This window comes from Macaca mulatta, chromosome 2 (assembly GCF_049350105.2).
Source record: "Macaca mulatta isolate MMU2019108-1 chromosome 2, T2T-MMU8v2.0, whole genome shotgun sequence".
NCBI classification, from domain to species: Eukaryota; Metazoa; Chordata; class Mammalia; order Primates; family Cercopithecidae; genus Macaca; species Macaca mulatta.
In genome coordinates, this window is record NC_133407.1 from 97,043,832 (window position 1) to 97,067,349 (window position 23,518).

Genomic DNA, 23,518 nt, shown 5'->3' on the forward strand with positions numbered 1-23,518 from the left:
ATTCACAGTTGTGTAACTATCACCACATGCCTTTTTAAAGGAAATCTTTACAAACTGTGGTACTTGTATCAGAAAATAGAGCATTTTGAACATAATTTCTTAAAATTCGTTTGAATTTTGCTTTTATAAATAAGGAAACCAGCCCAAATCAACTTTGGATGTATTAAATACCATTTGTATTTGGTGGAAATTTACTTATTTGGTTCTGGTTATGTATTTAGTATGGATTGGCAAGTGGTAGGATTGAAGCCCTTGTTCCCCTTCCCATAAATTCTAAATTTGTAATTTCTTATAACCAAAGCTGTTCTTCGCTTTTAAAAAATCATGAAATTGATAATGTACAAAGTAAATTTAACAGTTGTCCTCTTTTTGAAGTTATAAATGATAAACTTCAAAAATATCTTTAATGTGAGTACTATTATAAAATGAAGTTTGTAGAAATATCTCTTTGGTCCTCTATTATTTATGATAGATTTTCTGTTAGACTGGCCATAGGGAGGCTAAGCTTGAAATGGTAAACATCAACTTTGAAGTCAGTCCTTCTAGGAAACAAAGATAGCACCCTGGAGAATAATGCCTAAATATAGAAAGAAATGTGAGAGCTAAAAATTTTTGTGTGTACTTGTCTTTTTTTTTTTTTTTTTTTTTTGAGATGGAGTTTCGCTCAGTTGCCTAGGCTAGAGTCGATCTCAGCTCACTGCAACCTCTGTCTCCTGGGTTCAAGCGACTCTCCTGCCTAGGCCTCCTGAATAGCTGGGATTACAGGCACACGCTACCACACCCAGCTGATTTTTGTATTTTTAGTAGAGAGGGGGTTTCCCCATGTTGGCCAGGCTGGTCTCAAACTCCTGACCTCAAGTGATCTGCCTGCCTCGGCCCCCCAAAGTGCTGGGATTACAGGCATGAGCCACCGCACCCGGCCTGGACTGTATGTACTTTTCTATCTCCCCCTTTCCTGATGCACTAATAAATATTCCCCCAGAATGATGAGAATCTGTCGTTGAATATAATTTTTTTTTAATTTTATTTTAAGGTAGAGATGCAAGTAGGAGTTGCTCAGCCTTATTTTTCTTTCTTCTTTATATTATAGTTTCTGATTGGTTAAGAAAGAAATGTGTGGTTTTGCATTTATCTTACCAGCATCACATGCTGTTTGACACAGGAGTGCCTTGTTAATTAACTTTTGTAGCCTTTACTGAATTTTTAGCTCTTTTTAATTCTCTCTCCAAGGCTTTTTGTACTAAGCTAAAATATGTAATTATCTTTTTTAGCATGTTCCTTTTAACAACACATTACAGAGTACAAGGACTAGCAAATCTGACATTTTCTTTGAATCATTAGTTGTCTTGTTACTTTTTCTTTCTTCCAGTAAAACTCCATTAATCTCTGTTTCTTCTGCTTGGCTAGTAATCAGTCATCACAAAAATATGATGAATTATTGATTCAAATGAAACTGACATGAAAATATTTCGATAAATATTAAATGAAGAGGAAAAATGATGTAAAATTACATTTGTGCATTTGAGAAGAAAATAAATGGCTATGGATTTTCCCCAGAATATTGCAAATGCTGTTAATTGCAGGGTGACATGGAGTTCGGGTGCAGTTGTAGCCAGTCTGTTTTCCGTCTGTCCCCTTCCACGACTTCAGATGAGTCAAAACCCCATCCTAGTCCTTTCAGGAGCTTCCTTGACGTTTGTGTGGGACTTGTCATGAAAGACCATACCTGTGAATAAACAAACCATTTATCACTTTCCACAATTGACATGATATACGTATAAAGAAATTACACATTTAGAAAAAAGTAAATAATCTCAACAGGTAAATAAAATTCACAATTTTTGTATTTTTTTAAAAATGGAATGAACAAAGAAGTGAATGATACAAGGCAATAACAATTTACAAATGAAAACATGAAAACTACTCAAATTTGCTGGTCATAAAAGAATTATTAAATTGTCAGGGGAGAAAAACCAAACTTGCAAATGTCATGCGTTGGCATGATTATACATTGCGGGTGGCAGTGTCAATTGATGCTGTGATGCTTTTCGAAGATAATTTCGTAGCACATTTCAAGTGCCACAGATTTTTTCATATCTTTTCACTTAAGATAAATTTCTAAAAGTTGAGTGATTTAGGAATTAAGCCCTCCAAATGGGAAAGGCTTTGTATAGATGTTCATTGTAGTATCACTCAAAATATTAGAAATAAGTAATATATTCAACAGTACAGGAATACTTAAGTATATTCTGATTTTTCAGCATATTGAAATATTGTATTAGACGAAATGGTAATTTTAAAGAATAAATAGCAACTTAGAATAATACTTGTCATATAATGTATGAAAACAGAATTCAGAATTCTGTCTATGGTCAATATAACTCAAATTATTTATGGGTTATTTACAGAAATATGAAATAAACATTGTCGAAGTTGTTGACATTTAAAGTAATTTAAAACAATTTTTGTTTCTGCAACAAAATTGTTTCTAGGTTTATATTTAAAGTATTAAACACTTTTTTTTTCTTTTTCTTCCATGAATAATCACTAGCCAAACATTTTGGGATGCAAAGGGTTATAGCTAGACAAAGAAGCATATTGGCTCTGCAAGTCAGCTAGGAATATTTAAATACCAGGAAGGAGGAAAGGATAAATCATGAGTAGTCCTTTTTTATTTTTCCTGCTTCATGATGTCCATCCAGTTATCTGTTCCCATGTCAGTGTTGTCTTTAAGAAGCAATATGCCACAATAGACTGACACAGGATTTAGGCCAGAAGGCTGGGTTCAAATTCTGACTCTCTTGTTTGTTAGATATGTTACTGTTAGCAAACAATTTATCTTAGCTTTTCTGATTTGTTAAAGAAGTGTTGGGAGGATTAATTGGGATTATATATGTATATATACACACACACACACACACGCACATATATATATACACATACATACACATATAAAGTTTTTGCAATATAAAGCTCTATGTGAATATTATTGCCATTTTAAATAAATTCATGAGTAAGTTGAAATAGGGAAAAAATGAGATACACTTTGGAGACTAAATTTAATGAATATTTGGCATATTCCTAAAAGTTTTTTTCCCCCCCTTTCTGTTACAGGGATCTCTTATTTAGCCAGATGTATGATAAATTAAGTGAGAATTCAGTGGCCAAAGGAGTATTTTTGGAATGCCTTGAGCCATATATTTTAAGTGATAAATTGGTGGGAATCACACCCCAAGTAATGAAAGACTTGATTGTTCATTTCCAAGATAAAAAATTAATGGAAAATGTGGAAGCTCTCATTGTACATATGGATATCACCAGCCTAGATATTCAGCAGGTGAGTTTATAGACAGTCTACTAACTTATGAAGTAAACTTCATTCCTTTATTGATTACATTTACCTCACTGATCAGGCCTGACCCTGCCTTCTAAAAACCATAATTATTTATTGAGCACTTTTTGTAAGATGTATTATAAACTTATATTTGTCAATATATTTCCTAGGACTGTATTTAAGTAAAAGCTAGATTGTAAGTGCCTTGCAAGCCAGGGATTATGTCGTCTTCTGTCTCTTTCACATCCCCAGTGGTACTTGGTATAGAGTTTACGTTTAGAAGTTGCTCTGTAAATGCTTGTTAACTGATCCCTCTTCATCAGTTTGTTCGTTCGCTAATATAGTTTTCATTGAGCAAGTGAATTTCAACTATGGCTGCTTTCTCATGAATTATAAATATTTTTACCTTGAAAAATATGATGCCATTTTAAAAAAGAGCTAGTATGTAAGTCCAGAGTTTTGAAATATAGAGCATGGTATAAGAGGCAAGTTATAGAACTTTTTAGCATGAATAGCCAGCCATTGTTTGAGAAATACTTCCAGTGTATCTGAGGTTCTCACAATAAGTTATCTTAATTGAGTTTCTTGAAATAAGTTTCTTAATGGAGGTGCAGTATTTATTCTGGCCTAAGACATTTCACAATTTATTTTTCTTTTCTTCTTCTTCTTCTTCTTCTTTTTTTTGAGACAGAGTCTCGCTCTGTTGCCCAGGCTGGAGTACAGTGGTGTGATCTTGGCTCACTGCAACCTCCTGGGTTGAAGCAATTCTTGTGCCTCAGCCTCCAGAGTAGCTGGGATTAAAGGCGCACACTTCCATGCCCAGCTAATTTTTGTATTTTTAGTAGAGATGGGGTTTCACCATATTGGCCAGGCTGGTCTCAAACTTTTGACTTCAAGTGATTCGCCTGCCATGGCCTCCCAAAGTGCTGAGATTACAGGTGTGAGCCACTGAGCCTGGCCCACAATTTAATTCTTTAATTCCACATTAGTCCTAGTAGTGAGCATGTTACTCCTGCAAAGGTGCTAAGCCCTCTTGAGCTTGAATATGGAAGACTAACAAAAGTCCTAGAGCAAAAGTTTTTTAAAAGTGTGCAAAATCACATAGAGATTAAGGGTTTGGAAAAATGATTATTTTATTTCTGGAAGCTCTTTATGAATGGCTGTGAGTTTGCAAAGTAAAGCCAGATCCTGTTTTATACCTGCCTTTGTATAACATGGGTAATTTGGCATAGTCTTCATAGTCTGACAATAGGTCTGATGATTTGAGAGCATGCTGTCCATCTAGTTTTGCCTACCTATCACATATAGGAAAAAAAATTTAGTTTCTTCTGTTTATAACACTTTATAACATTTTCAGTCTTTCCCCAATACCATGTAAATATACTCTAGTCTTTTTAATGTTAAATAGCAATTTCAAAATCCTCCCCTCAGTTTCTTATGTCTCCATATAAAACCTTCTCTCCTTTTTCCTCCTAGGTTACTGCCCCATCTCACTCCTCCCAGTCATAGCCAGATGTCTTGAAAGCATTGTCTAGGTTGCTATTTTCATTTTTTTTCCCCACATCCTAACTCTTCAATCTTACTTTTACTAGAGTCAACAATGGCCTCTTTGTCCACTACACCAAATGTAGTATTTACTCTTTTAACAGCATTTGTTCATTAATTCAAGAAGCATTTACTAAACGTCAGGCTCTGAGGATGCTTCAGTATCCCTAGTGAACAAGGCTTGTCCTCTCATAAAGCCTACATTTTAGCAGAAAAGTTTGACAGTGAACATATCAGTGTACAAAAACCCAGAAAGTATTTCTTTTTTTTTTTTTTTTTTTTTTAAGACGGAGTCTCGCTCTGTCGCCCAGGCTGGAGTGCAGTGGCCGGATCTCAGCTCACTGCAAGCTCCGCCTCCCGGGTTTACACCATTCTCCTGCCTCCCGAGTAGCTGGGACTACAGGTGCCCGCCTCCCGAGTAGCTGGGACTACAGGCGCCCGCCACCTCGCCCGGCTATTTTTTTTTTTTGTATTTTTTAGTAGAGACGGGGTTTCACTGGGTTAGCCAGGATGGTCTCGATCTCCTGACCTCATGATCCGCCTGTCTCGGCCTCCCAAAGTGCTGGGATTACAGGCTTGAGCCACCGCACCCAGCCCAGAAAGTATTTCAATACAAGTATTATGTTAAAAATCAAACCGGGAAATATGGTAGAGAGATAATGTGAGGCTACCTTAGATTGGTTAATTATAGATAGTCTTTTTGAGGAGGCAGCATTGAGTCTTGGGAGCTAAATGATAAGGAATCAGTAATGCAAAGGTCTTGAAAGAGAAGATTGTTATAGGTAAAAGCAACAGCTAATGTAAAAAAAAAAAGAATTTTTGTCTTGGGTGTTCAAGTAACAGAAAAGGAAGCAGATCTGGAGCTTGGTACAGAGGTAGATCTTGCAGGGCAAGGTATAGATCTTTCCATCTTATTCTAAGTGCTATGAAAAATCATTAGAAAAGTTTTAAGCATGAGCACCCTGTGTTTTAGGGGTAACAGAATGAGGGATGGGAGCCAAGTGCAGAGGAAGCAAAGAGACTAGTTGGGAAGTTGGTCCAGGAGGTGATTCTGGCCAGAGATGGTAACAGTGAGATGAAGAGAGATGGCCTGATTTTGAATGTTTTGGAGATAGAATTGATTTGCTGATGAATTGGGATGTGAGAGTGTGGGAATGAGAGAATTTAAGGATGATGCCTAGTTTTTAGTGAATAGTGAGTGATTCCTTTGAGAAGATTGCAAGACTAAGGCAGGTCTAAGTTTGAGAGACAAATCAGGAGTTCTGGTTGGCCATTTTATTTTGAGATTGCTACTAGACATTCAGGTGAAGATATCAAATTAAGTAGTTGGATATATGTACGGGTTAGAGGGAGGTTAGGGCTGAAGCTGTAAATGTGTTAGTCATCAGCGAAGAGATGCATGATCATGGTACTGGCTGAGAGCGGGGTAGAGAGAGAGTCGTAGAAGTCCAAGAACAGGCCTTCTCTAGAAAGACTCTCCCAGCACATCTCACTTCCATTTTCTTTCTTACTCTCACTCCCGCTTGTCATTCTCCTTTGCTGACTTCTGCCCTTCTCCTCTTGCCACTGTTTATAGTATTATATAGCTGTCATAGGGACAGAATATAGAGTACTGTATACTCAAACTCATATCTAGTCCTCTTCTAAAATGTTTTCTCAAATTGATTTCTCTCCATCCTTAAGCACTTCCAGCTCACTTCCACATTAGGTCCTTCATCCTTACTCTTGCTTCTTCCTACAGAATTCCTAGCTTGCACTTCTGCTTGCGGCTCACATTTAGGTCCCACCTTAAATGTTGTTCCTTCAGGGGTGACTTTTTGAATACTCCAGACCAGTCAGGTTAATAGCGCTTACCACATTTGTAAATAATGATTTGTGTAATTGAGTATCTTCCCCAAGTCTTAACTCACATGCCATTTTGTACCCCTACCTCCTTTTGGTGGGCGTCCAAGATCAATGTAAGTTCTATAAGGGTAGGGACAAAGTCTGGATTTATCTTACCTAACACTTTATTCCCAGAGCCTAGGAGAGGGTCTGAATATGTGTTCAATAAATATTTGTAGAACTATAGACCAAAGGTAAAATGAATATAGAAAGGGGGAGGATAGAGAAGAGACAAAATTAGACACTGTGAATGTCTTAAAGTAAGCATTGTACTATTAAAAGTAGTAATTTCACCTATAGCAGCTGTTACCCTTGCCTTGCATTGTGTTTGAGTCCTTGAATTTCAGTTTTTATCAGAGAAGAAACAAGAAAAATTAGGGAAGATAATTCAAGACCTTTTCCATTCTTAAAGCTTTAAGGAAAATAATTGGTGACTCTGAATTGTATGGACCAAGTGGCTTTTCCTTTTCCCAGGTGGTTCTCATGTGTTGGGAAAATCGTTTATATGATGCTATGATCTATGTCTACAACAGAGGCATGAATGAGTTTATTAGTCCCATGGAGGTAAGATACTTCCTGACTTGGATACATAATTAATTTTGTCTGCTAACTTTTTTTCTCCTATTCTCCATTTGCTTTTAACAGTTTCTAGTTTTATCCAATTATTTAAAAATTCTTATAGATTTATTGACCTTGAACCCATTTTAGCTTGGGACTTTTAGATAGTCTTCAATTTTATACCTTCTGCCATTGCTTGCTTTCTTATCTACATAAGTAGGTATTTAAATACCAGAGAACAATAGATAAAATTTAAATTAATGCTTGCTTGTTAGGCTTTACATGTTTTTCTCATAAGAATTTTTGATACTGTAGTAACTTTTCCTAAAGATATGAAAAATTTATTTTGTATAACTATTTTATATAATCAATGTACTATTGAGTAATGCTATTTGTAGATATATTCTCTTGGGGAAGGCTCCTGAAAATGGTAGGAGGCCATTATTAATTGATCATTTTTCGCTTTTACTAACTCAGAATTTCATAGCATTCATTCTAATTTTTTATTCTCCTTACCAAGAGAATCTAAAAAACATTTGGACTTACTTTTGGAAGAACCAAACCCCATATCTGTTTTCTTATTTGTCTTAAGTTTGATGGCAGAATAGTGGAGAATGAGTTGTAGATACATGTAGTGCCCTCCTAGCCCAATGCTTTATTATAGTGTCCCTCAAAAAAATCAGGCCTCTGCTGAAGGCATCCAGTCGACCATTTTGCTAATTTATTGCCATCCAAAACTATCTTCAGTATTAAGAAGTCAGCATTCTATGATAGTTCAGGCTTCTTTAAGCACGTTAAGTTTGGTAGGGTGAGTACCCCTCTAATTCATAACCCTTCAATTTTGGTTGCACTTCTCTTCTAGTTTCTAAAATTAGTCCCCCACCCCTCTACCCCTGGTTTTGGGGGTTTGGCCCTGATTGTCTGTAACGTCAAGTATTTTTTTTGTCTTGAACACCTCTCAGCTGCTGCTTCATTAGGGTCCAGTAGTTCCCTGAAAAAGACTCGTCAGCTGCCTCCTCAGTGAGGTCCAGTGCCTCCCTGCATGCCACAACTAAGCCACAATTCAGAAGAATTAATGTAGTTTCTAGTTTTGCTTAAATTAATCCCTCAAAACAGATTCTATTTTGATGCATTCTGCATTGACAAGATGATTGCTGTATTTTTGTTACGTTGCTTTTGAAATTTTTGTTTTGCATCAGTTTTGTATTCCTCATATTAAAATCTGGTTTGCATTTATACTGATACATCTCAAATGGAACACTGAGCTATTGAGGTTACCTTGTTTTGTGTTCGAAGTGTTTAAAGTTTAGCTATTTTAGTACTTAAAGAGGTCTGAATTAAGAGAGAGTGTCCTGTCTCTTGACATTGTCTAGATTTTTTAGAATGAAAGAGTGTCATCACATTTGAGATGACTACCATAGGAAACTTTCCTTTTTTCTAGTTTTGGCTAAGGTGTCTTGAGTTGGGAGGAAAAACTTTTTATTTACCAATTTGGGTCCCAGAGGTGGGAGGTACAGGGAAAGAACTGAAGGCTATGAATTAACTGACAATATACAGATTAACAGGAGAAAAGATAAGGATTATTCACATATGTGCAGGAACACTCAGTAATAAGCATCTCAGCTGAGTAGCCAGAGGTAGAGGTTTATATACCAGCTTAACAAAAACGAGGGTAGCAGGTAGTTAGGTCTTCAGTGGGAAAGCATGGAAAGTTCTTTTGGGCTTTTTGATGCTAATTGACAGCTGAATTTGCATTTCCTGATGCTAAGGATCCATTTTTTCTCAAATAGGAATCTCCCTCTGAAGGGGGATCCATGGCAGCTATATATTTGGGAGCCTCTGCTTAAGTTTAGGTGGTATTTCTTTCTGTGGCTGCTGGTTAGGTATTTTCAGTTTAAAGTCATCTCTGTTACCACTTTAGTGGGACATCCTTTCACTTGCTTCCTAGCTTTTAAAAGAATAAAGCTTTTAAGAACCAAAGGATACTTTATATCAAAATTATAATCTCAGCTAAGCCCTTTATGTAACTGGTATGTATTAAATAGGTTTTTTCGGTGAGGAATATGACAACAGTGATTGTTTCTCAGTGACCCTTCTAAACATTTCATGTACAGATTAAAGGTTTTCATGTTTAATCCTAATGGTAAATGACTAATTCTGTCAGCGAATGGTGATGAATAGCATAAGATTCTTGATTATTTTTTAAATAATATCATTTGAGATGATGGTGATTGTTTTCCTATTACTTTTAATACAGAAACTTTTCAGAGTCATTGCTCCTCCTCTGAATGCTGGAAGAACGCTAACAGGTATTTATTTTCTAAGCCTTAATTTTTTGCTTTCCTGTATTTAAGGTATTATTTAAATGTTATAAAATTCTCCAATTATATGTGTGTAGTGTGAATGTTGGTAATCATGTGCAATCATGTAACACCACCATAATCAAGCTGTAGAAGGAGCCATAGCCTCTCATACTAAAAAGTTACCTCCTTCCCCTTTGTACTTGATCCTTCCCCCACAGCCCTGCTCTGGGCAGTCACTGATCTACTTTCTGTCACTACACTTCATGTGAATGGAATTATGTACTATGTAATCTTTGGTGTTTTATTTCTTTCATTTAACGTGCATGAAGCATAATATTTTTGAGAGTCATCTATGTTGTTTTATGTATATTAATATTTTGTTCCCTTTTACCACTAAATGATATTCCATGGATTGAATATACCATAAACTGTTTAATCACTCACCGCTTCATGGATATTTGAGTTGCTTTCAGTTTGGGACTACTATGAATAATATAATGCTGCTACAACATTTGCGGACAAGTTTTTTTTTTTTTTAGTTAAACTTTTTGAGATACATGCAGTTGTAAGAAATGGCACATAGAGATCCTAAATAGTCTTTACATAGTTTCCTCAGTGATAACATCTTGCAAAAATAAAGTACAGTATCACAACTGGATATTCATATTTAATTCATATTGATAAAGTCAAGATACTGAAAACTTTCATTACCTCAAGTATCCCCCCTTGTTCTCTTACCCTCCATTCCTGACCACTAGCTGTAAGTTTCTGTGTGGACAAATGTGTTCATTTTCTTGGGCAAATACCTAAGGTTGGAATGGCTGGATTGTATGGTAAATATATGTTTTACTTTCTAAGCTACTGCTATATGGTTTTTCCAAATGCTGTACCATTTCTTATCAACAGTATTTGAGAGTTCCAGTTTTTCCACATCCTTGCAAGCACTTGATACTGTCAGTGTTTTAAATCTTCTTAAAACTTTAGCCATTCTAGTAAATAATGGCATTTCATTATTATTTTAATTTTTATTCTCTGATCATTAGTGATGTTAATCGTTTTTTCATGTGCTTGTTTAGCCATTCACATATCTTTTGTGACTCGTCTGTTTAAATATTTCGTCCTTTTCCTTTTTTTAATCGGTGGAGATGATCTGGGGTTGTCTTCATATTACTGAATTATTAAGAGTTCCCAAGCTGGCCAGGCGTGGTGGCTCATGCCTGTAATCCCAGCACTTTGGGAGGCCCAGGCAGGCAGATCACGAGGTCAGAAGTTCAAGACCAGCCTGGCCAATATGGTGAAACCCCGTCTCTACCAAAAATATAAAAATTGGCTGGGTGTGGTGGTGGGCGCCTGTAGTCCCAGCTACTCAGGAGGCTGAGGCAGAAGAATTGCTTGAACCCGGGAGGCAGAGGTTGCAGTGAGCTGAGATCACGCCATTGCACTCCAGCCTGGGTGACAGAGCGAGACTCTGTCTCAAAAAAAAAAAAAACAGAGTTGCCAAGGTAGTGAGCTTACCATCAGAGTCTGGAAGAGTTTTTTATGTAGTCTGGATATAAGCCCTTTTCCAGTATGTTTGGCAAAAATTTTAACCCTTATCCATAGCTTGCTTTTTTATTTTCTTAGCCATGTTTTTCAAAGAGCAAAATTTTTTAATTTTCATGAAGTTCATCTTATTAATTTTTTTGTCATTTAGGCTTTTGGTATTCTGTTTAAGAAATCTTGGTTCAATTTAGTGACATAAATATTTTCTCCCACATTTTCTTGTAAAAATTTAATAGTTTTAACCTCTTGTATTTAGGCCTATAATTCATTTTGAGTTAATGTTTATAAATGATGCAAGGTGAAGTTCAAGGATTTTTTTCCGTACAGCTATCAGTTGTTCCTGTAAGTCTTACCATTTATTGCTAAGATTATCTTATTTCCATTGAATTACCTTGACACCTTTATGAAGAGTCAAGTGACCGTGGAACTGTGGGTGTGTTTCTGTGGTCTCTTCAGTTCTATTGAGCTGTATGTCTATCCTTGTCCAGTAATACACTGTCTTGCTTCTTGTAACTTCATAGTAAGTCTCAAAATCACATATTTTAAGTCCTACAATATTGTTTTTCTTTTTCAAAATTGGCTTATCTAGTCCAGGTTCTTTGCCATTCTATATAAACGTTAAAATCAGCTCATCAGTTTTTTTTTAAAAAACTCGTTTGATTTTCTTTGAGATTGCATTGACGCTATCGATTAATTTGGAGAGAGAATTGCTATCTTAACACTGTAGAATTTTGTAATGTATGAATGTGATATGTTTTTCTATTTTTATCTTTTTAAAATTAATTTTCTTTTAGAGACAGAGTCTCATTCTGTCAGTCAGGCTGGAGTACAGTGGTGTGATCATAGTTCATTGTAGCCTCAAACTTATGGGATCAAGTGATCCTCCTGCCTCAGCCTCCCAAGTAGCTGGTACTACAGGCCACCATGCCCTGCTGAATTAAAAAAAAAAAAATTCTTAAGACAGGGTCTTGCTATGTTGCCCAGGCTGATCTTGATCTCCTGGCCTCAAGCAATCCTCCCACCTCAGCCTCCCAAGTAGCTGAGATTATAGGTGTGAGTCAGCCACTGTACCCAGGTTATTTTGGTCTTAAAGTCACTTTGCTTTCCACTTTTCTGCAGAAAAGGCAGCTGGGATTTTCATAAGGATTGCTTTGAATCTGTATATCAATTTTATTACTATCCTAATATTACCAAATCTTTCAGTTCATGAACACAGCATATCTTTTCATTTTATTTAGGTCTTCATTACTTTTTTTTCAATGATATTTTGCAGTTTTTAATGTATAGGTCATATACTTCCTAAGTATTTTATTCACCTTGATGCTCTTATAAATGGAATTGTTTTCTTAATTTTATTTTCAGGGTATTAATTGCTAGTGTGAAATAGGATGTTAATTGCTAGTGTGATTTTTGTATATTGACCTTGTATCCTACGTCCTTCCTGTATTCATTTATTAGTTCTAATTTTTAAAGTTAATTTCTTAGAACTTGCTAAGGAAAATATAGATTATGTCATCTGCAAATAAAAATAATTATACTTTTTTCTTTCTAATCTAGATGCCTTTGTTTTTATTCCCTAATTGGGCCGGCTACACCCACTAACACAGTGTTGAACAAAAGTGGCAAGAATGGATGTCTTATTTTCTTGATACTGGGGGAAAGCACTCAATATTTCATCATTAAATTTGATGTAGATAGTCTTACCCATTCAATGAAGTTTTCTTTACCCAGTTTGAGTGTTTCTAACATGAAAGACTGTTGGATTTAACAGATGCTTTTTCTGCATCTGTTAAGATTATCTTGTGGATTTTGTCCTTTATTTTATTGATATGATCTATTTAATTCTGTATGTTAAGCCAACCTTGCATTCTTGGGATAAATCTCACTTGGTATATAATGTTTTAACTATGTTGCTGGATTCAGTTTGCTACTATTTCTCAAGGATTTGTGTGTCTATATTCATAAGAGATATTGTTCTACAGTTTTGTTTTCTTTTGATATCTTGTTATCAAAAGAATACCAGTGTTGTTATTAGTGTGTCTTGGTATTTTTGCCTCATAGAATGAGTTAGGAAGTATTCTCTCTTATTTTTTGGGAGAGTTTGTGAAGGATTAGTGTTAACTTTTTTAATGTTTGGTAGAATTCAATATGAAGCCATGTGGGCCTGGGCTTTTCTTTATTGGAAGTTTTAACATTATTAGTTGTTTTGGTCTGTTTTGTGCTGCTGTAACAGAATACCTAAGACTGGGTAAGACAAACTTATGTCTTACAGTTCTGGTGGCTGAGAAGTCCAAAATCCAGGTGCTGGCACCTGGTGTCTCATGAAGGCCTTCTTGCTGTGTCCTCACGTGGTGGAAGTTGGAAGGGCAAGTGGGAACAAACATTGTGTCCTCACTTGGCAGAAGAGTGGAAAAATAGTGAACCCAGGCCTGTTAACCCAGGCCTCAGTCTGTTTAGAAAATTTATCTTTCCAAGGTTAAGGATGCACCGGTGACACAGCCTCAGGGTCCTAACGACACGTGTCTGAGATGGGCAGCTTGCTTTTATACATTTTAGGAAGACATGAGACATCCATCGATATGTTTAAGATGTACGTTGGTTCAGTCTGGTAAGGCAGGACAACTCGAAGTGAGGGCTTCCAGGTTAGAAGTAGGTCAGAGACAAAAGGTTGCATTCTTTTGAGTCCTTGATCAGCCTTCCACTGAATACACAATTTAGTCTGGCTCAGTGAATCTCCATTTTTACATAAACAATAGGTCAGAGGAATCAATTAGATATGCATTTGTCTCAGGTGAGCCTCAAAGGGATGACTTTGAGTTCTGTCTACCCTTTGTCCACAAGGAATTTCCTTGTGGGTAAATTGTGAGGGAGGTATGTAGCTTCTTATCTTTGTAGCTGTCTTATTTAGGGATAGAATGGGATCAGGTTTGCCTGACATTAGTTCCCAGCTTGACTTTTCCCTTTGGCTTAGTGATTTTGGGGTCACAAGATTTATTTTCCTTTCACAAGTCTCTCCCAGCATATGCTGACCTTGAAGGACCCTTAATTTAAAATAATCTGCATACCATGGTGCCATATTTTGGGGTGAAATTCTCTGGGCTTCTTTGTCTGTTAGGTCTATTTGCTTGTAGTTTTGTTCAAGTCTTCTATTTCCTGTTCATCTTCTACTGATTGTTCTGTTTTTGAAAGTGGGATATTGAAGTCTCCAAATATTGTTGAATTGTCCCTCTCTCACTTTAATCCTATCAGTTCTTGCTTCATTTTATCTTGGAATTTTCAGTTCTTTGGCAGGCAGTTTAGAATTCTGCTGTAGCCTTCCCTTCCTGCTTGCACAGAGCTGCAAAGTCAGCCATGGGTTATAAATTAGGGCCTTTGAGAATTTCCCTGGGTATGTGCAAAGCCCTTTATATGCATACACCCTTTTAGAATTCCAGGAATATGTTAGAACTTTTCAAAAGCCCCCGCAGATCTCCCGTTCTCCAGTTTTTCCTTTTAAGGTTTTTGGTGCACCACTTATTAGTCCCAACTACTAACACTGTCTCAGCCCGCTATAATGTTGAACAATGGCACTGACTGTTTCCACAAATGTCCTGGGGATAGTGCTGTTCCCACAGAGTGAGTTCTGAGTTAGGGCAAAAAAAAGATAAGCCCTGAAAATGGAGCTTTTAAGTAAGCTGCCAGATAGGTCAAGTAGTGACAATTTTCTGAGGATGGGGCATTTGAGGGGCTACAAGATTGACACAGGAATTTTCTCTCGGCCTTTTGCCGGATGTGCAGCAGGGGCACCCTGTCTACTTGGCCTGCTGCGCTCAGCCCCTTGTGGGAGGGAGCACATGAGCAAGCGAATATGGGATCTGGCTGGCCACTCCAAGCGCTGACACAGGAGCAAGCTCCATGTGAGGCCTGTGGCCTTGAGGGGAATGCAGCAGCACCCAGACAAGGGTGCCCACAACCCTGAAGCCCCAGATGGGGTGTTAGTGTGCTAATTAGCTCTTTCAGTTTTACCATCCACAGCCTGATGGAAGGCAGCATGTTAGCAATTGGTCGGCCCCTGGCCCCATTGTGTGGGGTGGCTGCCCTTTGCCAGCGAAAGCAAAAGGCCAGTGTAACAGCCTTTCTGGGTACCTGCACTTGGTGGCTCCCCAGCTCCTGTCCAGCATCCAAGAAGAATGAGGATACGCTGACAATTGAAGAGTGAGCAAGGTGGGGAGTTTTATTGAGTGATGAAATGGCTTTCTGCAGAGAGGGGATGCGGGGGTGGTCCCGCTACCCGAAGGCGGGAAAGTCCCCTCAATGTGGTGAGTCTGGGGCTACTATGGGCTCAGAATAGGGGAGGGACAGGCCATAGCAGTATTGGAAAAGGCAACATTCAGTTGGTTAAAAGACATTATTCAGAAAGAATCAACTGGGAGAGGATGTGCAAACAGAAACAGAAGTTCTCACTCCATGTTGCAGATTTCATCCGCGACCAGTAATCTGGTCTTTTAGCCTTCAGGCTGTTTTTTGGCTTGAAGGTGGGGTTTCACGAGGGACCCGCCCCTATCTGCCTAGGCATTTGGCTGCCTCCTGTCGCTATCAAACCCGCTGTGTTCTACTTGTTTTCACAGCTGCCCAAGTTGTAAGGCAATAATTAATTTTCAAAACTACAGTAGAGTTGGAGAAAGGGAGATGGCAATACATAAAGTTAAAACTCTAAAATTCACTGGTCTTCCTGAGATTCAGGCATTTTTCTGAATAAATTTTCCTCAGATTATGGCAAATTTTTAGTTAATTTCAAGAGTTCTGAAAAAGCCAATTTGACAGTTTTTACCAGTATTAGTATTGCTTTTATGGAGGAGATTTTTGCAGGTCCTTACCCCACCACTTCTGAGGTCTGTTTCTCTGGGTTTTGACTGTGTTCTGTTTGGTCTTTTTTCCTCTCTGTTTTTCACCTTGGATGATTTCTATTCTCTTCCTTCAGATTCATTTGCTCTTAACTCCTTCATGTCAATTCAACTGTTAAATCTGCTCAGTGATTTTTTATGTTCAACAGTTATATTTTTCAGTCTAATTTCCATTTAGTTCTTGTTTCTGTTTTCTCTGCTGCAACTCTTCATTTATCTGTTGAAATTTTCATGCACTGAAACCATTTCTTTTGCTTAAGGATAATTATAATAGTGCTTTAAAATCTTTGCTTGTTCTCACATTTTGTTCATCTCAGGATTGGATTCGATTCACTTTTAAGAAAAATATGTTTTATTTTCACGGTTTTTCATGTTGGGTAATTTTGGACTGTATCTGGATATTATGAATGTTACATCGTGTGGAGAGTATGCGTTCTCCAGTGAATATTCTTCTCCGTTGTTCTATCAGGTATTTTTCACCACTGAGTATTGTTTTCCATTGTTTTATCAGATAATTTTCTTGGTGGGCTTGAACTGCAAACTGTCTCTCTTGTGCAGCTGCAGTCTCTCCTCAGGTCATTTCTGGATGGCTGATCTGCTTTGATTCTGATCCACACGCATGGTTCAGGGGTCAGTCAGTGATGAGGGTAGACAGAGTTTGGGGATCCTTCCTCTTTCTCGTTCCTTTGCAAGATTCTCCTAATTTTTAAACTGTGTATGTTTCTTAACTTCACGTTTCCCTTGCCAGAAAAATTGTTGCTTTTTCCGTGATGGCCTCCAGCTCTGCTGTGCTTGCCACACAGACAGCACTTAGACCTGGGCCGAAAGCCACAGAGGTGGTAATTTACTTGTACAGCTAACTCCCGATCTCCGCTTCTCCAAGTGAAGGAACTCTCCACCAGAGCCCATGTGCTTCTCTCCTCACTCCAAAACCTTCAGAGAGGGAGCTCCATTCTTGATCCTGGTTTTTTGTCTTTGACTAAGCTGCTTTGAGTCTTTTTCCTGTGTGCTGGTTTAGTAAATGGATCCTCTCCAGGTGTGGGCAGACAGTTTGGGGATCTCCTCTTTGATTCTTTCACTTTTGGGATTCCCCAACTCCCTTCCCTATTCATGGTTTCCTGACCTCACTTTTCCAATCCCCCGCCCCCACCCCCATGCCAGGGAGATTAGGGCCTTTCCATGCCTCCCTGTGTATCCGATCCCCCGCCCCCACCCCCGTGCCAGGAAGGTTAGGGGCCTTTCTATGCCTCCCTATGTGTGCAGTTCAGAGTACGCTTACTCAGGGACAGGCCAGCAGGAAGAACAGTGTGACTGCCTGTCTCTCCTCCCCCAGATGAGGCTGAAGTCCCCACCAGCTCATGCTTGTGCTCACTCCCCAGTAACTCATTAGTAACTTCAGGTAGTTCCTTTCTGTGTGATGTCCAGGTTTTGTCATTTTTTTACTATAAGGGTGGGGGTGGGGGAGTCATTTGATAGTCTTAACTTCCTGTACCTGATAGTAGCCCTGAACCTAATCTTTTTGAAGCAAATTTGAAAATTGCCTTTCGCATCTATATCTACCAGAAATGAAAGTGGAGAATTAAAATGTGTGAATGGAAGTGATGATCTTTTATAATGAAAAGCTGTCTAAAAGAAGATATTGGGAAGAGAAAGGTTGTAGAAAATTAAGTACTATGTCAGTTCATTTCAGCAATTTACTAATTACCTACTTATGTGCCAGACACTATACTCGATGCTAGAAATACAGAAATGTCACAGACTCTGCTCATAAGAAGCTTACAGTAGTGGAATAATGGAGATGGGTAGGTTAAACAAATACATTTAACTCTCGCTAGGAATATCATGAGCTAGATATATTCTGCCTGAGATTTCCAGCAAGAAAGGTGTGTAAATCAAAAAATGTCTGAGACAAGTCTCAATCAGTTTAGAGGCTTATTTTACCATGGTTGAGAGAGAGACACACTGGGAGAAAGAGACACAAGCTACAGTAGGATCTTCAGCTTGTGCTTTTTCCACAGAGGATTTCGAGAACTTCAGGGTTTAAAGATTAGAGAGGGGGCAAGAGGGAAAAGAGGAACACTTAATTATGTATTTGTCTCATGCTCAGTAAATCTGCATTTTACAGAAGGTAAAGTAAACATAGAATAGGGGAAGAAGTCAAATATGCATTTGTCTTGGGATGGGCTGAGGAATAATTTCTAGTCTTATCTTTGTCCAGTGCTTGTGAACATCAGCTATTAATTTACATTGTCAGGATGAGGGAGGCCGGCTGGGGAGACATGGCCTTCTATCTTGCAGCAATCTGTTTAGGAACCAAAGGGAGCCAGATTTTTCGTTTATTTGTTTTTGTTTTTGTTTTTTACATGACTCAGTTCCGAAGCTTAACTTTTCCTTTTGGCATAATGAGTTTGGGGTCCTGAGACTTTTTTTTTCTTTCACTGGTGTTTATCTAGTTAGCCAATAAACATTAAGTTGTTATGCCATGCAGGTGATGATCACCATGTGTCATACTAGTTGATTTGAATCAAATAACATTTGGAACAGAAGCAAAATGTAATTATTCATACATTTGGAGCAATTCAAGTTTACATGCACTAACAACATTGCAGATTTTGAGTATTTGTGAAAGATTACTGATAAAGTTAAAGGTATACACTTGCTTGCATTATATCCAGGATTCATATATCAAAAATAGAAACTACAGCTCTTCATTATTGCCAACCACAGATTCCCATCATCTGTGCGCTATCAGCGTTCCCAGCCACTTCACCCTGTTGATGCTCCTGCTCCATTCTGTGTTGCCCTTGACCCCTTGGCTTCAAACTTTGTCATATTATCTTTCTGATTTCTTTAGTCAAAGAACAGGCTCGCATCACAAGATGGCAGAATCTTACATTTTTATGTAACTTAGAATAGAAAGGGCCCTAAAGATCATTTAGTTTAATTCTGTTACTTTAAACATTTGGGAACAATGGCCTTTTCAGCCCTAGAGCACTGTGGGTGGTGAAAGTCCATATTACAAATAAGAACACAGTATGGTTATGCCTTAATATTAATTAATTGGTTCTGATGTACAGTTCATCAACTCATTGCCTGCCCTACACCTTCCCTTGGTCCCAAGTTAGTGGTTAGGCCAACAATACATAGATCTCTACCCTCAGATCTATTCCTTCTACATCTATCTTTAAATAGCTTATATTGCTCTTATCTGTGAGAAGAATCTGATGGAAACTCAAAAGCTAATAAAGTGGTCTTATCTCAACTTCCTGTTATTTGGGAATATATTTACCTCACTGTAAATGCCAAGTTTTATTTTTCTGTTTCTACATAAAGATTATTTTTCTGAAAAGGTTTTGAGAGAAAATTGCTGAAGATACTTCTCTTTCTATTTTAGATGAACAAGTTGTTATGGGCAATAAGCTTCTTGTATATATTAGGTAAGATCATTTTACTTATTCATCTGCATGTATGTTCTTTCTATATTTCTCCTATATTTTTAGAGATACTATGATCTCTTATCTATATAGTACTTTTCATTTTTCACAATTCTTTTATGTAGAGCAGTGGTTCTCAACCATGGATGATTCTGTCTCCTACTCCCTGGAGATGTTTGGCAACATCTAGAGACATTTTTGGTTGGTATAACTAGGGCTAGAGAAGGGGTGCTACTGGTATCTAGTGGGCAGAGGCCAAGGATGCTGCTAAGCAGCATACAACGCACACAGTAGTCCCCACAACAAAGAATTATCTGGCCCGAAATATCAGTAGGGCTGAGGTTGAGAAACTTTGGTGTTGAAACCCGGGTTTTTTACGTTTACTAGTGACAACTATGTGGGATGTGTGTTGTGTCTATATATGAGGACAAGAGACTTTTTCAGATCATGAAAAAGTTAGTAACAGAGGTAAAACTAGAATGTTTATCCCCTGACTTCTGGAGCAGGGTTCATTCCAGTAGACTGTGCCAGCTCAGAATTGAGCCCTGATAGAACTTTTAGGTAGACGGCTATTTGGCAGGAAGGTGGCAGAACCTAGCAGAACGTCATTTTAGCTCATATCTAACGAGTTAACTTTGAAACCTGTTTCACACTTGTTACATTGATTTTTTAGTGTGAAAGAAATATGCATTTACTTAGTGCTTTATCATCTGTACTTTAAACTCTTCAAAATATGCTGGTGTCCAGTTGTCTCCAATCTAACACTGAAAATTGTAGTTCAAAAAGGTTTAAAATTTGCCCCCTCCCCACCTCCAAAAATAGAAAGAAGGTAGACATGTTCAGATGACATTTGTAGTAATTCAACTCACAAGGCAAGTCTTTAGCCATGAAGAAGGTTTGATTTGGAGGTAAAACTGTAGGGTAAATTTCTCTTCAGATTCTAACTCTCCCTGGTTTGTCCTGTCGCAGACATTTTCCAGACATTTAGCCTAGCTCTTTCCCCATCTTTAATACCGTTGTTAGAGCCCCTGGTTTAACAGTATCTGAGAATGCCAGGCTTCTAACAGGTTTATCGTAGTATAATGGTGCCATTAGGCACTATCTTTCTAGACGCTGGGTATGAGGCCTTTAGAAGTCCGTCTTCATTCCTTCTTGTCCCTTTAATAGAGCATTGGTTTTTCTTAGGAAACATATGAAGAAATGAAAGCTCCTACTCAGTCACAGGATGCATTACCTCACCCCCCTATCTGTTGCCCACGTTTTCTAAACTGGGTGTCATCTTGACCTGCTTTGGAACATGACCTGACAAAAGCTGAGCCTACTTAACAAATTGAACTAGTATCTCAAGTTTGAGAAACAATGTGTTAACTCGCTTGAAAGTTATCTGCTTTACAAGTCACCAGATCCATTCTCATTCTTTTCTTCCAGCTGTTGTCTAGCAGGTCGTGCCTATCCCCTTGGTGACATCCCTGAAGATCTTGTTCCCTTGGTTAAAAACCAGGTTGGTACTATTTTCATAGCCTTTTGACTGTTCTCCGTCTCTTGTTAAGATGCACTGAAGACAAATTGCAGTTGAGGCTTCCACGTGTGTCAGGAGCTATCGCCTGTTACAGGAGAGAACTTACACACTATTACTAAAGTCAATAATTAGAGCTGAGAGAGAATTTAAGAGAGAACTTAAAATATAGTAGCAATTTAAACTGAATTCAGCCTGCCTTTATTTTATCCAAATGGAAATCACTGCTTCAGCAGGATACTTTGTAAGGTGAGAAAATAATCAACATTTTTTTTCCAACTTTCAGGTTTTTGAATTTCTAATTCGCCTGCATTCAGCAGAGGCTTCTCCTGAGGAAGAAATCTATCCTTACATTCGGACTTTGCTACATTTTGACACAAGAGAATTTCTCAATGTATTGGCACTGGTAAGAGATAGTCTTATTTTGAGGTGTTTTCAAAGAAGACAGAGCAATAATTTTTTGGTGGGGCGCGGTGGCTCAACGCCTGTAATCCCAACACTTTGGCAGGCCGAGGCGGGCAGATCACCTGAGGTCAGGAGTTCCAGACCAGCCTGGCCAACATGGCAAAACCCCATCTCTACTAATAATACAAAACTTAGCCGGGCATGGTGGTGGGCGCCTGTATCCCAGCTACTTAGGAGGCTGAGGCACGAGAATTGCTTGAACCTGGGAGCCGGAGGTTGCAGTGAGCTGAGATTGTGCCATTGCACTCCAGCCTGGGCTACAAAGAGAGACTCTCTCAAAAAAAGAAAAAAGACAAAGCAATATTTTTTAATAGAAAAATCATAATTATTATGCAGGTATAGATTTTATGCACTAGCAGTAAGTCAGGGTTTCAAATGTTTAATTTTGCTGTGCCACCCATTTTTTTTTCTCTAGTTCTTTGCCTTCCTCCCTTCCTCCCCTCTTCCTCCCTCCCTCCTTCTATCCCTCCCTCCTTCCCTCCCTCTCTCCTTCTCTCTCTTTCTCCCTCTCTCTCTAACACACACTCATCAAAAAGTTAAGGAGAACTGAGTTAGATGTAGTGCATCTTTGATTTCATAAATTATATTGCCTGGCATACTAAATATGGAAGGGAGATGTTGAAGGAGATGTGGTAGTGATGATAGTAAAAATAGCTGGAGTTGAAATGGAACATGGAAGCTTTTTGCTGAAAAAACGCCCTTATACATGTTCAATTAGGGATGAATATGTACAATTTGGGTGAGCCAGGTTGTCCGTGAAAATGCCCCTGGGGAACAATTAGATAAAACATAATATATCTTCTGAATTAAATAGTATTATAGTTGTTTTTTGAAAAACTTTTGATATTATGGAAAATGCTTATATTATAGCGTTTAGCAAAAGTAGCAGGCACACAAATATGCAAAACACACATGTACACAGTATTTGGAGAAAAAAAGGATGGAAATACACCTAAATATTAATAGTGATTCACTCTGTGAGATGAAGCAAATTTCCCTAATAAGCATATACTACTTTTATAAATTGAATTATATAAATATAATAAACTATTATTTTAAAACGGTAAGTACTCATGAGAAGGTTATTATCATTTGAATTGGTTTAATTTGAAAATCTGACATCAGAAGTAATAACTTTAATTGCATAGAACGAAGGGAAGGAGAAACTTAGAAGTCAGATGTAGTTGGTTTAGGAAATTTTAAATGTCCAGAGGGGAACATAAAGGTAGTTGGTGACTGACACATAGGAAAAAAAGAAACAGGAAGTGATGGGGGAGAAAGAGTGTTAGAGAAAACAAAGAACTTAATGTAATTCTTATTTCTTTAAGGGCTGTGGTAGCACCGAAACACATGTGGAATTATGCTGATGTCTGAATTATGACACTGGGATTTATAGTAAGGCTGCAAAACAATCTCTGATTTGGTTGACAAAAATTTGAGTTCATGGCGTATCCCACGTACTGTCCTCATTAGGGCATGCAGCCTTGGCCAACAAGATATAAACTTTGCTTTTGTGGAGGAAGAGGATCCAGACTTGTAGATAAATAATTATAGCACAGTGTAATACATGCCTTAGGGGAAGTACAGGATGCTATAGGAACACTTAATGAGGGGCACCTAATGGAGCGTTAGGGAATGTTTCTTAGATAAAATGGTGTCTACACTGAGTCTGAATAGAAGTTAGTCAGGGGAAGGGTAGGAAAAAATATTGTAGGCAGAGGGCTGAATATTTTAAAAAGCCTGGAAATGAGACAGAGCAACGAGTATTCAAGTAATTGAAAAAAATTCAATATAGCTGCATCTTTTAAGTATAAGGAGAAGTGCAGAGAGAAACAAATCCAGAGAGGCAGGCAGATAACGAGTTTTGTAATCTGCAGTAAAAAATCTGGACTTCCTTCCCTTCCTTCCTTCCCTCCCTCCCTCCCTCCCTCCCTCCCTCCCTCCCCTTCTTCCCTTCTTTCCCTCCCTTCCTTCCCTCCCTTCCTCCTTCCCTCTCTCCCTCCCTCCCTCCTTCCCTCTCTCCCTCTCTCCTTCCCTCCTTCCCTCATTTTTGA

General features: G+C 38.1%; 1 protein-coding gene across 42 annotated transcripts in view; it reads left to right on the forward strand.

Moving 5' to 3' along the window:
* The window catches only part of VPS8 (VPS8 subunit of CORVET complex), a 388,385-nt gene that overhangs the window by 220,885 nt on the left and 143,982 nt on the right, over nucleotides 1–23,518 (forward strand). For 40 of the 42 annotated variants that reach the window (XR_013413738.1, XR_013413737.1, XR_013413739.1 and 37 more), the window contains 6 exons: nucleotides 3,115–3,337; nucleotides 7,238–7,327; nucleotides 9,579–9,630; nucleotides 19,444–19,486; nucleotides 20,912–20,984; nucleotides 21,286–21,405. Coding sequence is in view for 38 of the 42 variants with exons in the window: in XM_077991934.1 (XP_077848060.1) it covers nucleotides 3,115–3,337; nucleotides 7,238–7,327; nucleotides 9,579–9,630; nucleotides 19,444–19,486; nucleotides 20,912–20,984; nucleotides 21,286–21,405 (601 nt within the window). In the remaining 4 variants the exon portion in view is untranslated. Of the gene's footprint in view, nucleotides 1–3,088; nucleotides 3,338–7,237; nucleotides 7,328–9,578; nucleotides 9,631–19,443; nucleotides 19,487–20,911; nucleotides 20,985–21,285; nucleotides 21,406–23,518 lie in introns of all 42 variants that reach the window. The other 2 variants (XM_077991958.1, XM_077991957.1) reach the window with 1 other exon arrangement.